The sequence below is a fragment of the Sylvia atricapilla genome, chromosome 6, assembly GCF_009819655.1.
Source record: "Sylvia atricapilla isolate bSylAtr1 chromosome 6, bSylAtr1.pri, whole genome shotgun sequence".
Classification (NCBI taxonomy): Eukaryota; Metazoa; Chordata; class Aves; order Passeriformes; family Sylviidae; genus Sylvia; species Sylvia atricapilla.
In genome coordinates, this window is record NC_089145.1 from 10,780,008 (window position 1) to 10,796,075 (window position 16,068).

The window sequence follows — 16,068 nt, forward strand, 5'->3', positions numbered from 1 at the left end:
GTCTTCTAATCATTTGGTTGCTGTCATGTTTGCATAACCTTTGGTTTAAACAATTGAGATCTTGGCAGCTTGCATTCAAAAACTGAAGTGTGGTGCTGAGATAAATACCATAAAACACAGGCCAGTTCTGGGTTTTGTCAGCATTATGTGTAAACTTTGACAAAAATACCCCCAAAACACGTTAATATGACAAACAGTAGTGCACTGTGTGACATTTTAGAATGATTTCTGAGGAAAAAAGCATAAGGATCAATTTCTTTACAGTAAAAGACCTACCTCTCCTGTTATATAAAAGTGTGTGCCGTTATAGGACAAGAACACAAAATAAAGGTGTAAACAAAAGAACATTTGACAATCTGCATATGTTGTAAAAATTCTTGCAGCTGTTGACATTCTTTTTTAATATTACAGCCTAGAATTGTGACTTAAATCAGTTGGCTTTTAGGGTGCATGGAAAATGCCATGTAAACATGCTTTAATGATGGTTATTTTTAGTAATTCCCTCTCTGTACTCAGTCATGGGGGCAGGCTTTGGTATCTAGTGATCCCACAAAATATTTTAAAATTACTTTACCTGATGTCCATTGATAAAACAAACAAATCTCACAATCCCCTTTCCCCTAATTATTGAACTCTAAAGTCCAAAACTCCACTTGGGAGCTAAGAATTGGAATTGGAAATGCATGTTTAACAGTCTAAAGTCCCACAATGTTTGTAAATGAACAAATTGATTTGATTTTCTGCACAGATTATTTGACTTTTGAGGACAAAAGCAGCTTCTTTTGATTAAGTCCTTTAGTCAATTGAACACCTTGTAAAACCTTTACTTGGAATGTTAATTGATTAAACATCACTTTAGCGAATATAAATCCTTTGTTATGCATAAGTAAATTCCATACAATTAACATGTAATATTCTCTATCCCTTCCAGGTATATAGAATGAAATATCTTTCTAGATCTTACTCTAACTGTAGTAGTAATAATACACTTAAAATCAACTTGTGTTATGAGAGTGCTGTGACTTTCAGCACTCCTTTCTTAGAAACTGCATGTTTTTCCTTGTCTGCATTATAATACTCTGTTTGTAATATTCTAATTTCCAAATTCAAGATACAACCTGCATATGAAAACAGTAGGTGTCGAAAGTGATTAATTTAAAATCAGTCCAGCAAACCATTCATTATTAATTAATTATTCTAATTAGAATAGTTATTCCAGCTAATTCAATGATAAGATATTTTGTAGAGACTTTCATCAAAAATCAGGTGTGTAGTATCTCTGTTACTGGTAAAGCAGTGGTAAATTTTGGCTGCAGCATCATGCTTCTGCACCCACCTCCACCCTGTGTATTAATTTAGAAAACACAACTCTTCATTATTTTAGTTTCTGTGCAGAGTATTCAGAGAAGGAGAAGCGTGGTAAGTAAGAGTATTTAAAATTTTTAGCAAGTTGTTGTCTAGCAGCACCTGGCAGGATGTCTCACAGGACTGAACCAAAAGTTACGCTCCTAAATGTCTTTGCAAAACAGTAAAGAACAAGAGCTAAAATTTTAACAGCGTAAGGAACTTGGACAAAATATAGCTGTCAGCACTGGCATGGTACTGAAAGAGAAGATGAGGGGTACTGTGGGATTCAAGTCAGCTAAGGTAGGGTAGTGAAGGTCTTCCTGAAAGCTTGAGGATTTCTTCGTTACTTAGAACTGCAGATAAGATAAAAGAAATGAGAAGATGATCAAATGCATCAGGATATCTACCCATATTTCTCTTTAGGAAGAGACACAAATAATAAATACTTACCATTTGAGTCATCACATTTATTGTACATGGCTGATACTTCTTGCTGATACAGCGTGTTTCATTCAGTATATGCACTGAATAATGCCATGCTGTCCAGAAATTATCTGTTGATCTTCAGAATTGTGTTCTGCACTCATTTGGTGATTTGCTAGTGGGTTTTCTGGAATTGGAGTCATGCTGGTTTTAAGATGCCAAAGCCATTGCTAATGGTTGAACTTCTCAGTTTTTGTTTTCACTACCCGTTCTTTTTTATCCTGCCACTGCAGTCTGGCTCATCCTTCTGAAAGCTCCAAACATGAATTGTGAGGAAAGAATTTCAAACAGTATGACTATAGTTGGGACTCAGAACTTCTCTTAATATTTCACTGCACCCCAAGGTACAGAAGTTTTATTAAACTTCTCATTGCCCTTTACTGTGATTACATTGCAGGACTACCCTTTCTGCATTTTTTCTTAAAATGTCAATGAAATAAGAACAAAACAGGTGTTTGGAACAAAACCTTCTGGAAGGAAGATCAGATAGCCTAAGGAGAAGATTTGTCAGGGTTTTAAAATGGATTAACTGGCAATCCAAAATCTGGCAAAGGCGGCTTTCTCTGTGGCTAGTTAGCTGGATGTTGCTACTAGCAGTGATTTAGAGGGCTGTGGAACAGAAAGGGATCGTACCAATTCCTAGAATTTGTACCAAAGAAAAAAATTTGCTGGAAGGCAATGCTAGTAAACTTGTGCTTCTTTGCTCCACACAGCGAGCTCAAGGATGTCTTTTTTTCCTCTTGTTGTGTCTACCCTGAAAAAGAGTTTTTACAGAGAACAGGAATTTTTTAAGGACATCCAAACATGCCTCTTCAGCTAGATGACCAACTAGTATGTTTTGGGAGTTGACTTTTTTTACTTCTGTAACTAAAGTTGGAGGAGTTACTTCATGGAATTCTAATCTCCTTATTTCCTGAAGCCATTTAAAATTCCCAGAGAAAAGTACCAATTCAGCAAGTTTTAAGAAAGAAGGATTGTGAAGGTTGTTCTTCAGTGGCCAGTTCAAAATTGGTTCAGTGGTTCTTCCATTGTCTTTTTATCTTACAAAAAATGCTTCATGCTTGTTTTCACTTGGATTCTTAGAAAAACAAACATTTTGTTAATAATTAAGAAATTAATTTTTAATAAATGTTTCATAAGAAACAGTTCAGACATCTCCTGTATATTTATCATACTTTTATTATTGAAGCACCAAAAAGTGTAAGATTTCAAATAAAATCTAAATCTGTGTGAAGAAGTGGCTGCTGTCCATGCACTGAAAAGTACAATCAGAAAGCTTAAAATACTTAGCATTAAGTTAAATAAAAATACTGTATTTTCTATGTTTTCCTTTTTCATAATTTAAATATTTGTAATAGAATATATATTTTGTTGACAGATGTTATCTTGGAGGGAGCACTTTACTAAATCAAGCAGGCTTGAAGTCTCTGAATCTCTTGGGCTTTTCAGGTTTTGCAGCAACATTCCTCCTTGACTGCACAGATTCGATGTGTTAATCAAGGTGGACACTACTCTACAATATGCTGCTTAATCATGTGCAACAATATGTCTTTGAGTTTCCCAGATTTGCTTAAAGTATTTTTTTTTTCTATGAACTCTTTGTCCTTGAAATGACTTTATCGCTGGAATTTTTTTGCTCCAGAAAAATGGGATATTTCTGATAGTGGCTCTAGTAACATGATTTCTTCATATGATGTGCCCAATTCTGGTTGTTGTTACAAGGTTCATTTTTGGATTAAGCAACTTCTACAACAACTTCCATGAATGTTGTTAAGACTGCACTACTCTTTGAAACATAACAGAAGATTTACATTCCAGCCTATTAAGAAGAGAGAGGTCTGGCAGCAGGGTTGGCAACGAGGGATTTTAGGTTCTGTCAAGTTCACCAGCACAACTAATACAGTGCGTCATCTGTGCCTGAGCATGGAAAAGCCCTCGCTGGGTGAATTTGAGATTCAGAACCTTACAATCAGAATTACCTCAGAAAAACCCACAAAACACCCCTTGTCATCCTTGAAATTCTGCAGCCCATTGCAGGTCATTCCAGAAATATCCTCTTCCAGCAGCTGACACTTGTTTCATGCATCCAGAAATGGAGCTGCACCAACTAAGTTGATCCAAGAAAACTTCTACCAGGAGCAGCTGGTCAGCGTCGTTCGTGCTGTCCTTTGGTGCAGCTGTACACAGACTATCTGGTGCCCCTGCCAAAACTGGAGGAAAGCTTTTCCATACTATCAAGGTTGGCTTTAAAAGCCCAAAGCTGTCGTGCAGAACGAGGTCAAATATGTATTGAAAGGAGACCCCATTTTGGGCAGTTGGTGGAAAACGCCTCTGCCAGAGGCAGTGCTACTCCCAGGCAAACATGGACTTGGGTACCCAGGAGTACCTGCCAGAACCCTGTGGATGCATTGGACATAGAAATATAAAAGTGGCATCAGCTTTCTTGCCAATGATTTCTGTCTGTGCTGATTGAGCACATTGTTTTCTCTTCATATATTTATTTAGGCCTTTTGGGATTCTTTCAGTTGAGCACTCTCCTGATCGTTTCAGTCTCTTGGTTCAGATCCATAAACTTTCTAATTGTTTTGTTCTTTTGGCCCCTGATATAAGTCTCTGTGAGACTAATGTTTTAGGATTTTTGACTTGGGTTGACACAAGCATGGCCCCCGATGCTGTATGTAGTTCATGTTTCCACACAGAGTTACCCTGTCCCTTGTACAGAACTTTTTCTTTGAGAGGCTCAGGAGGCTCTTTCAGTCTGTCTGCCAGGCTGTGATTTCAGTCAGCAGCAGTTCTACCCTCCAGCGTATTTACCACTCTCCCAAATTTGTTGTCAGTCAGAAAGATGATGAAGATGCATTTCATGACATTTTCCATGTTGTTAATGAAATACTCACTGCAGTATCAGGCCCTGAAAACAGGATTCAGAAACACCTGCCTGTTCACCCCTGAGCCTGGCAGTGCAGTCAGGTTTTTACTCTTTCATCCAGACTTTTTCTCCCAGCTTGTCCCCAAGGGTACCAAAGGAGCCTGCAAAAGACAGACTGCTCTTCCTCAAATACAGAGCTTGGTATTTCATTGAAGAAGATGATGCAGTTTTCCTTGGTCAGCTGGTTTTTTGTGTTCTAAATCACTTTTGTGATTTTCCTGTGTCTGAAAAAGCTCTCCATGAGGACTTACTCCCCACCATCCAGCCTGTACCTCCCCCAAACCTGTTCCTTGCCTTCTTAGAATTGTTGTCAAAGGTTTTATTTCTGGTTCCCCAGAAAATCAATAGGCAAGAGACTGAGTCTCCAAAGGGGAAAACTTTGGGGATTAGAAGTTCTCTTTCCTAAGATGATGTCATTGAGGGTTCTTAGCGTAAATAAAAAATTATTTTGCTATCATGTGCTATTCAGTGGAAAATTTTCAGTGAGCCCTACTTCCAAGTTACATTTCATCAGACACTGTTCAGTTTCTCCATAGTGAACTAGACCCAACATTCTTGGGAGCTGATTTGAGCTGAGCATCGACTCATTACATGACAGAAGATGGATGTAAAATTCCGTTTCTAACCAAACATTATTCTTCTAAAGTGAAAACCTGATTTTTTTCAGTGCATCTCTCCCTTTACATACCCATATAAATCTGATTTTTTTTTTTTTTGGCGTTCATTCCTGCTAAGTTGTAAAAATTCTATAGAATGTGCACTGATGATGTGATGCATTTTTATTAAAAATACATGAAATTGGAAAATCACATGAAACTTAGAAAAGAACAGTAAAATTAAGTTAAATGAGGTGGATATATTTGTACATATTTGAACATTTATGACTGCTTTAAAATTTAGGAGAGGAGATGCTGCTGGGAGTAAGGATGTGTCCTGTATACTTGTGAACTGATTTGTTAATATGTAACTAGACTATACTGTAATACGGCATCTATTTTAATAGTTCTTTTAATGTCTTAAGCATTTCTCTGTTGTTTCACTGAGTTAAGGAAAACTGCTACTGCAAAATATTAACATAGGATCCTCTGTAAACTGCTGTACAGACAGCAGTTTACAGAGGATCCTATGTTAATATTTTGCAGTAGCTGCAGAGGTGTTTTGGTCTGCCAGGGCTCTAGGAGTATAGTGCAGTTCCTAGGTATATTGTGAATTAATCACCCCCTCCAACTGAGCAGTTAATGGATATTGATCACTTTTTTGTCATGGATTGCAATGTATTCTATCATTTGAGTATGTATTCTATCATTTGAGTGTTGTTTGTCAAAACCTTTTACAAATTGCTGTGCAGGACCTTGTATCACAGCTGGTGTAGTTTAATGTTTGGACAGAGTCACTGTGAATGAAGCCCTGCTGTGAAATAAAAGTCAAAAGGCATCTTGGCATCCCAACCATTTCCTTGGGAGAAGATTACAGCCTGAGTATGTTGAACTTTATTGCCATGGGCCTCATGACAGTATTCAGAAACATGCATGGCATTTCTGTTAAAGAAACTCAGATGTGCTGAGACGCGAGGGATGGCATTCGTGTTTTTATCAGTATCTTGCAGAAAAAAAAGTTTTTAGGCTTTTGGGGTACAGGAAAAATACAGTGACAAATGTGTAATTTATGCACATAAAAATTGAGGTTCCTGATCTAAACATAATTTGTAACAAGGAAGAGGAAATGACTAACCTCAAGCCTAGATGGAAATGTATTTATTGAGAGAGCGTGGGGGTGGGGGCGCTTGACAGCTCTTCTTGGAGTGAAATGTTGTTTCTTGTTTTCACTTGCTGTGAGATCAGGAGTAGGATGGGGCTGCACAGAGAAAATCTGTTGCATTTGCTAGCTTGTGAATGTGTGAGTAAAGCAAAAGGAAACTTAAAAATCATTGGACTCTATTGTGCTTGTGTAATTTCATCTAATCTGCCTTGATAGAATTCTGTTCCTTATACCACTCTGCTTCAAGGGCAGGCAAACTTAGGAGAATTCAGGGCCAGGTGAAGACCCTGAAGTTCCTCAGGAAATAAAATACCTCTAAAATAAAACTGGATCTCCTGCCTGGAATGGCAGCTCTACAATCTCTTGCATCCTGTTGCTGACAGGATAGAATCCTTAATTAAACAGTCATTGCAAAGGCTGATCAGGCAGAAAGACCACAAAGTCAAAACAAACGTGAGGATTCTCCTGGGTTGGGTGCTGTTCCTCTGTCTTCTGCACTGGCATCACTCTGTGATGGCTGTAGAGGGTGGAGAAACTGTTACTTGTGGCAGAATTCAGAGCACAGGTCAAGTCTGTGGTCTGGATTTTGTGTTCAATTATTGCTGTCAGACCAGGTAGCAGTATGAGAAGCTGCTCATCAAAAGCCCAGAGATCTGATCAGTGGTAAACTTGGAAACCATAGATAAGGAGAGTGGGTGCTTGTCTGGGTTTTATGAGCTGTGAATCCCTGCAGCGCTGTTTAGGCAGAACAAAAATTAAACTGAAAGCTCATGTTAATGAGCAACACATAAAATGTATTAGGGTCATTTATGAAGGAAGAGTTGGTTTCTGGGAATTAATAGTTTATGAAAGCTCTTGATATTCTTATCAAGACAAGTTTTAAAAGCAGTGAGAGTTTTGTAATGCAGTATCTCCCAAATTTTGACTTTTTTCTTGTAGTTCTGTCAAAAGATAAGGCAATAGGTAGTGAGGTCTATGGACTTCCTCAGTATGTCTACTTTTTATCCTGTTTCTCAGGTCCCAGAAGAGTTCCACTCAATAAAATTGTAGTTGCTTCAATAAGGTTTGATTTCACCTTTGTCAACGAAAAAAAAGGAAAAGTTTGATCCCAGTATAAAGCAGAGCAGCAGCTGGCATTGATGGTAACTTCACTACTCAAAGCTCTGAATGAATATTATTAAGAAAGTAAATGCCCATAAATTTTCACTGAAAAAAGGCAATTTTGCTTATGATTCCAGTAAGAAGATTGAAAACTTTCTTGTGAAGTTGATTATGTGATGCTAGTAAAGGTAATATAAATGATTATTGCCATATTGGCGTTTATTCCAACAAACTGCAATTTTAACTATGGCTTTGTCTGTGAAGTTAAAACTTCTAATTTAAATACTTTAAAAAGTAATTTTGGAAATTCCAAGTAGGACTGTGTTTTCTCAAGACAGCGTATAATTATATTAGTTATAATCAGATGTTGTTAAATTGTCTGTTTATTTACTTGCATTTTTGATTTTGCAACAATTGAATATAAAGGACATTGATGGTAACATCAATTTACATAGAATAGGTTTTTTTAATCAAAACTATCATTTGTAATAGTTCAATTGCATTAATATTGTATTTATATATGATTTAATAAAATTTATGGAGCTTATCTAATGAAAATGAAAAATTACCTCAATAATATCCAAGTATAGTTATGAATAACATTGCAATTCTTCCTGATTAATCTCTGTTCCTTTTAGTGAACAAAACATTTTTTCTAAGCTGGGCTGTTGAATTCTCTTACTGGTTCAGACAAAACTAGTAGCTTTTGCATTAGGATTGGCAGTTCATATTTCCAAAATATAAACTGCACCAATAATAAAAATTCTGTGATTCAGTAAAACCCTGTCCACATAACACATCTGTAAGAGTTAGGATTAAATCCTGACACCAATGAAGTCATCTGTTGGATTTATAACTAATGTTTCACCTGTAATTTGTAGCCAATGTTCTGCACATAGTTACACATGCTGACTTAACAGTTCTTGGGTTAGCGCTTTAAAAACACATCTGACCCTAAAGTTTCTGGCTTTTTCTTTTTTCTGGATTCATTTTGAGCTTAGTCCTGCAGGGTGATGAATGCCCTTCGTGTGCCTGAAAGTTGACTTCAGTTATTCTCAGGAGGGACAGTGCAGTGTTGAGCAGCATTTTTAACAGAGCATGCATGCATCCTACTGTGCTGCCAAAAAGGTATGGATCAAGTGCTGCCACGTTCAGCTTTTTAGTTTGGATGCATTCACTGCATGCTACACTGATTTCATGTGATACTCAGGCCTGTGGGGAATTCCATGTATTTGTGGTGTTCCTGAATGTAAGGCAAAATTGGATCCTAAGTTTTTGGCATACTTGGATTTCTGCAGATTATTAAAAATGTGATGTCTGTTTGAAAAGCTTAGTGCCTAAAGCAGAATGGGTTTTAATGCAGGAAGATAGTGTATCAGGTAGCAGTTATTGAGAGAGACTTTCAAGATGAATTTAAAAAGAAAATCCCGCCTCAGATGGTATCTAGATGTTCCGTACATGTCTTCTAGATTTTTATCATGTGGCTTAGAGAAATTAGAAGTCCCTCAGTGTAAGTTGTTGTTTAATGCAGGAAGAGAGGTAATTTTTGTCCACTGCCACGGTGCATCACTGGCTTGGGCTTGCTCCTTTGGGGTATCAGAGAGGGTTTAAGAACCTTCTTGACCCTGCACATGCAGGAGGAGATCACAGAAGATCTTTTTCTGGAGTGACATTTCCCAGCTGTTCATGACTAGGACCACACTGCAGAGGGGCATCTCAGCTTCATGATGATGTACAATGCCTTGTTTTCCAAGCCAGAGTTCTGGGCAGTACCTGTTTGAAGTCAAGAGTAAGGAGCAGAGTCAACTCAAGCACCAGAAGGCTAAGCTGCCTACCAGGTTCCAAAAGCCATCAGTGCTCCTCCATATCAGCCCCACATGTCCAGCCAGGCAGTCAAAATCCAAAACTTCCAAGCTCTCAGCTCTGCAATCTGATGGCAATATCGAACTACCAAAGTTCTGCTGCATATTTAAACTGACTGGAGTATAAAAGTAATTCAGATGCGTTGTCAAAGTTATGTGATGTAAGGAAAAACATTCTCCTTGTATTATTCATTCGTCAATTCAGTGTAGCAAAGCTATTTTAAGTGTACATGAATTCCTGTAACACTTCCAATCTGCTACAGAGCTCAGCAACTGTCTGGATATAGGATCAGTATGGCCAGAACAATGTGCCAGGTTTTCACTCAATTAGGCGTGGATTCAAAGCAGTACTTTGCATGTCATGGTGGAAGTCTGTATTTCACTGTCAAAGGACGTTGGTTTTTTGGGGATTAATTTGCTGAAAATAATTTTTGTTCCCCAGATGTGTTTCAGCTTCATTTTGTGCAAATTAGGTGGAAAAGCTTTGATTATTTTATGGTATTTGATTTTTGTCTACTTTTGTAGCGGTACTAAGATATTTTTCACAATTGGTAAAGACATTATGTATAAGGCAGCTGGATTGCATTGTTTCAGGAGTCTAAATTAATTGCCTACAACACATATATGACATTTCCAGTACTTTGGTTTGTCTGCAAAATTGAGGAGCTATTTCAGTGCAAGATCTCTTTTAACTGTGGCGTTCTGTCTTGTAGCTACAAAGCAGATAAACAGTTAATTAGTTCCACTCATCTTAAAACAACAGTGTCATAATTTGTTCCTGACTGAGATTACTTTGTATTCCTTGTCATATACAGGAGAAAAAAAAAATAGAGATAATATTTCCATACTACAAGTCTGTGTACTGCTGACATGGAATATGCAGAGAATTTCATACTTGAAGGAAGGAATGGAAAAATAATCTAATGTGTTGTTTATATGGTGATGATATATATCTTTGAGACATATGTTAGCTCTTGGAGTATTGAATGCACTCTAGGTGAAGATACATTGCTCAGTTTTTATAAAGATATTTTTATGTATATTTTGGATAAAAGCCCAAACTCTTTCAAATAATTTGAGCTAAGGGATTAAGTAGATAACCTGGAATTGAGGATGGATTATTTTATACCTGGTTATAAATAATGATGTACAGAAATAAGGTATGTATTTCTGTGAAAGCTGTTGTGCATTTTTAAGGATTGGAAAGTCAAATTTTAAGTGAGAAGTGTTTTTCTTAAGTGAAAAAGTACTAAGAATATTTATCATGTATTAAACTAAAAATACATGTGCTAACTTCCAAATGGGGATTAAGGATGTGGATAACAATAGGGAATAATGCAGAAATGGAAAATTGAAAGCAGATGAGGCTGTGTCCTTTGGCCTTATGCTCTAAGATCTTACAAACTAATTTGGGTTTGCTGTATACATGTTGCAATACTAAGAGGTATCATTGAAATATATATTGAATTTCTCAGTGTCCATTTTTGTTAGCTTTCCTCTACTAGTTGGAAGTGTGTTATGAAGTGTGAGCACTTGCCTTGTCCATGCACAGTTAGCATTCATGCATTTGTGCAGAGTTAGGCACATTGAAACCCTCAGTAGCTCTGTGCAGAAATAAACCTTTACAATTGTGAACTTGATGTGTCCCTTTTCAGAATACATGTGTAAGCAGTTTTCTAACTGCTGCTGTATTTAACTGTCATGGACATTGGTATTCTGTTGAGGTGAGCTTGATTAAAGTAATAGAAGATGAAGGATTTGTTACTGAAAAATCACAAAGGTTGAAATAGCCTTTAGAATGATGAGAAGTAAAATAGTCTTGTGATGAGTTTTTTTGGTCTGTTGTGTTAAACCTGCAATCCACAGTCACTCTGCAGCCATTTAAGAACAAAGAATGAGGTGGATACAAATAACATCCTAATGATCCCTGACGTTATTGTCTTTGTAATGTAGATTTCATATTTCTGCTATCACAATTGGCTGGTGCCAGGTTTTTACTAGTTGCTCTGTTTTAGATAACTCTGATATGAGATGAAGGTATAAATGTAAAGTCCTGCAGAGGAACGCTTGAGATATTTCAATTTTGGCATTTGGTAGGTTGTTACAGTTGTTAAGAGTGGTTTGAGTTGCAGGGTGCCCACTGGAACAATAATGTCAAAAATATTAAAATTAATTGTTCAGCTGGAAATGTTATTTGTCTATTGATCATCCAGAGGCACAATGGCAATACATTTGTCTAGTCCAGCTGTGTGCATTATTGTGTTTTTTAGTGGTGGCAAAAAGAGCTGCTGAAAAAAGCAGCTGATCACTTCTTTAAAAAGTATAATTTTTAACTCTTGTTCGTATTTTTTTGTTCTATTTTTTATGGTCATACAAATTCAAGTAGTTTGTTTTTTAAATATTAAGTTACATTCCAAATCTGCTTTCTTTTAAAATACTTCTGTAATAAAACCCCGACTTTCATCAGCACAATTGCTAGTTGATTTACTTTGGCATACCCTTTTCTGCCTAGAGAGACATGAATGACACACTTGACTGTTGAATGAGGCATTCAGAGACTTGAAGAGAATGGGTTTTCATCTTCTTTTAAAGTTAACCTTGTGCCAAACTTTTGTAGAGGCTGTGGAGGTGATTATTTCATATTGCATAAATGTCATTTCCTTCATGTAGACGTTTTGAAAGGGCGTTCTTTGGTCACCACATCACTTCCATTTTAGTCAGGTTTGCTCTTGACCCAGATGGAAGCAAGCTACCATTTTATTGTTTCCTTAATGAGGAAAACTTTTCTTATTATGCATGAACTACATCAGTGAATTTGTATTTCAGACACATGAATGAGAAATTGGCTAATAAATTTCTCAAGTGGGAAGAATCACAGCAATACCTGTCTAGGAGAAATCACAAGATAGATAGATATAGATATACACAAATGTGTGTTATTTTTACATGATATTGAATGATTAAAGATTGTGTTGTGTGTCAGAAGGATGCCAGAGGGACTTCATAATGCAGAAATGAAATTATAGTGCATAAAATGGTTATGCTTATTTTTCTTCTTTGGTTTTTTTTTTTTTTTTGCAGGATTGTTCATCTTCAGAAGAATACAGCATTGCTGCAGCATTGCTGCCGCTGACAACTGCCTTCTATAGGGTAAGTTTCTATTGCAAAATGCTGCTATTTTGTATTTTTTTTACATCACATACATTGTTAAAATGGAGAAAGGGATGACAGGAGATACATGGTGGATAGGAAAATTCATTCTAACATTTATTAATGTCAGTAGAAATCATCAAATAGACTGATATAGACATTACTCCAGAAGGACATTTGTTGGTGTTGGGTCATTATGATCATGAGACATACACCCAGAACTAAATGCAGGCTACATGATGGGTTAGAGAATTAGCACTGAATTGTATTTAGTCACTAAAACAATAAAAAAGAATAATTTCTGATGTTACTATGTTAAAACTATTTATTGCAGTTCTACTGTGTTTAATTTGGCATGTTAAACAAACACAGACCAATATAATACAATGGTCACTGTAGTGCAGTTGGCCAGTAAAGTACTTGGCCAAAAGTACAAGTTAAGTTTTCAGTCTGTGTAGTTGTTAATTTTGGAGGATATTATGAGTGGGTTATTTTAACTGTATATTTGTTTTCAATTTCTTGTTTTGGTTTCTTTTTTTGGGGGGAAGTACATCATGTTTGATAGTGGCAACATTTAATATGATAGTAAATACAAAAATGTAAATAACGCGTATTTTATGAGTAATTATTTCAGAAGCAGAATTCTTGTAGTATGACTGTATTTATTTCAGTGTCCTAATACAGGAGCATTTTCATTAGTTCTGGGTATCTCCAGTTCTGCTTTTTAACATGTACCTACCTGAGGAGAGAAGTTCAGAATATGGACTTGCTTGCAATATTAAATAAACTTTGTTCAGTGTGAATTTGTTATACAGCTCAGTTTGGGAAATAAGTGCTTAGTCATTGGTAGTTGGTACACTGAGATACTGCAAAACAGTAGTTGCTTTGACAGCTTATTAATACAAGCTTTGACACATTAGTAATACAGAAATTGAAAAATAGAACCTTCCACCTTTCAGATGGCCTATGAGGCATTTATGAGTAGGCAGAAGTAAAATGCAGAGAGTTCCCTGTTTTACCTGAATGGAAACCAAATTTTCTGCAACAAAAAGCTGAGAAATCAGTCAGTCATTTTCAGTTTAAATTATATCTTCTAATCAATTTCTGTTTGTTTTTTTTTAACTAGAAATAGATTCTGTCATGTTGTTTTTAGAATATAAAATGTCAAACTTTACCAGTCATACAAACCAAAATCATCTGTTGAGGGGAAAAGCAATTTTGACTAACTTAAATGTGTAGAAGATTTCTTGATATTTTTTATTTAAACTAGTACTTAACAACATATAACAACAACGTAACAACAACAGCATGAAGTGGGACAATTTTTTCCTCTTCTAATTGTTTGAACTGTAAAAAAGTTTTATTTAAATGTATTTTAATTCATAGCTGTACATAATACCCCACAACTGCTTTTAGGGAAGACTGTACAGAGCATTTTCACCCTCTTATGTAATGTTACATGGTGAGATGTTAAATATTTCAATCCCATCAAATAGACTTTCTCCCATCATTGGATCCAAGTTTATCGTTCTCTTTTCCCTCTGTTTTGAGTCCTTCAGTAGCAGAATTGTTGTTTCATATTTGCTGCTACCACAAATACTTAATTTGAAGGAAGAGCTAATGAGCTATAGAAGTTTCCCTCTCCCCTATTTTATTCTTACTACTGCATAAATTCTACATTTTGGAGAAATTTCTTTCCTTTATTTTCTGGTTTTTCGTTTTGCTTAGAAAAATAGCTAAGAGAGTCCACATAGCTCTTTACCTGGAGAGGTGCAGGGAATGTTAAAATGTTTTGATTTCACCATCAAGCAGAGCAAAATTCTGGATTGAATATAAAATATATTTAAGTAATTTCATCTACACACTTGTGTTTTTTGGTAGGTGTACCAGGATCTCACACCATTTCTCTCACAGCGAGTTCTCTGAAATCGTTTTTTAATAGCCTACACTATTTAACTCTAAAAATACACTCAGGAAACTGTGAGTCCCTGGATAGAAGCATGATGAGTTTTTTAATGTGCTTGACCTGAATTAAAAATTAAAATAACCTGACTATTAACTTGCAAAAGCCAGCTGTTAATGCATAATAGAAAAAGAATTTTGTTTTTCCCAGATCTAATCCTCAGGTTCAGTGATGGTCCCCTTTGGTATGTCCCATTAGATACAATTCTTTGGCAAAAGTTCTTATTTTGGCATGAAACTATTCATACTAAACACAAACTGACATGCTGTTCGGAACATAAGATTATTAGACTAACTTTGCACTGATTAGTTAAAATTCAGATTAACAGTTTAAGGTTCAGGCTGAATAAAACTTACATTTTTGAGTAAACTGATTATTTTTTAGAGAAAAAAATTACACTTTTTGGAGGGTTTTCAGCTTCTCCAGAGGTTTTCAACATTGCGTCATAGACTAGAGTGAATATGCTCTACCTGGCATGAACCTGTGCTTCAACATGAAGAATTATCTTACCTCTGCCGTATGTCTGTGTTGATGCCTCCCAAGGATGAAGCAGTGCTTGGCAGAGTGCACTTGTTTTATTGGTGTTTCTGTGCTCAGAATACCATGTTTAATGCCAGCAGCCTGTTAAATCTCGTTTCACCCACCCCTCTTGAGACTGAGCACGGGAATTGTGCATCTGACAATGACACAGGGTTTCATTTGTGTGCAGTTGGTGGAATTGCACAGGCAGTGCTCCAAATCAAGTTATCAGTGACAAAATCTGTAGTAAATCTAGAAGTATAGTAGAGTTCTAAGAGTATGTAGAGTTCAGTCCAGTCTGATATTTTACCAGCTATGTTTGCTGTAGCATTTTGATGGGAAATTATGATGGGATTTCATGTCACAGCATTTCATTGTTTGTGTAATTCCTGTTGCTTTTAATGAAGTAATAAGAAGTTACACAACATCACAGTTCCTTTATGGAAGGACTGTTATGTTCATGAAATGTTAGGTTTCATTTTATTTATTTATCTAAGATGAAGCAGAGCACAAATGAAACAATTACCTGTTCTTCCTAATTAACTTTACAGTATTTTACTGAACGTAGTGATTGAGGTGTATAAATAATGAGAAGAACGTGGTTTTGATTGAGTTCAGCAGATAAGCCAAGAAACTGAGCAGTAACACAACTTAGAACTTGGAGGTGTTGTTGGTAAGATTCTGGAAAGGTTGTGTCATGCATTAGCCTTGAGGGATTTTTAAATATTTTTGGTAAAACAGCAGAAAATTTAAAGAAGGGAACAAGCTGACATGATGTAACCCATCTTGTCTTAATGCCTTTGCTTGTTTAAAAACTAGTTAGGGTATTTCTACACAGATCCAATTAAAACTAAAAGATTCATCACACTGTGTACAGCATGCTAGGAGCTCTTGGGATGTCTGGTGAAATTTCAGAATTCTCCCTGAAGTCTGGTGAGTGATCTATTGTGAAACTT

The 16,068-nt window shown here is 36.2% G+C and overlaps 1 protein-coding gene across 1 annotated transcript in view; it reads left to right on the forward strand.

Annotated features, from left to right (window-relative positions):
• Positions 1 to 16,068, forward strand: part of SBF2 (SET binding factor 2) — a 230,777-nt gene that overhangs the window by 153,354 nt on the left and 61,355 nt on the right. The window contains exon 17 of the mRNA XM_066320756.1: positions 12,562 to 12,630. Coding sequence (XP_066176853.1) covers positions 12,562 to 12,630 — 69 coding nt within the window. The remainder of the gene's footprint in view (positions 1 to 12,561; positions 12,631 to 16,068) is intronic.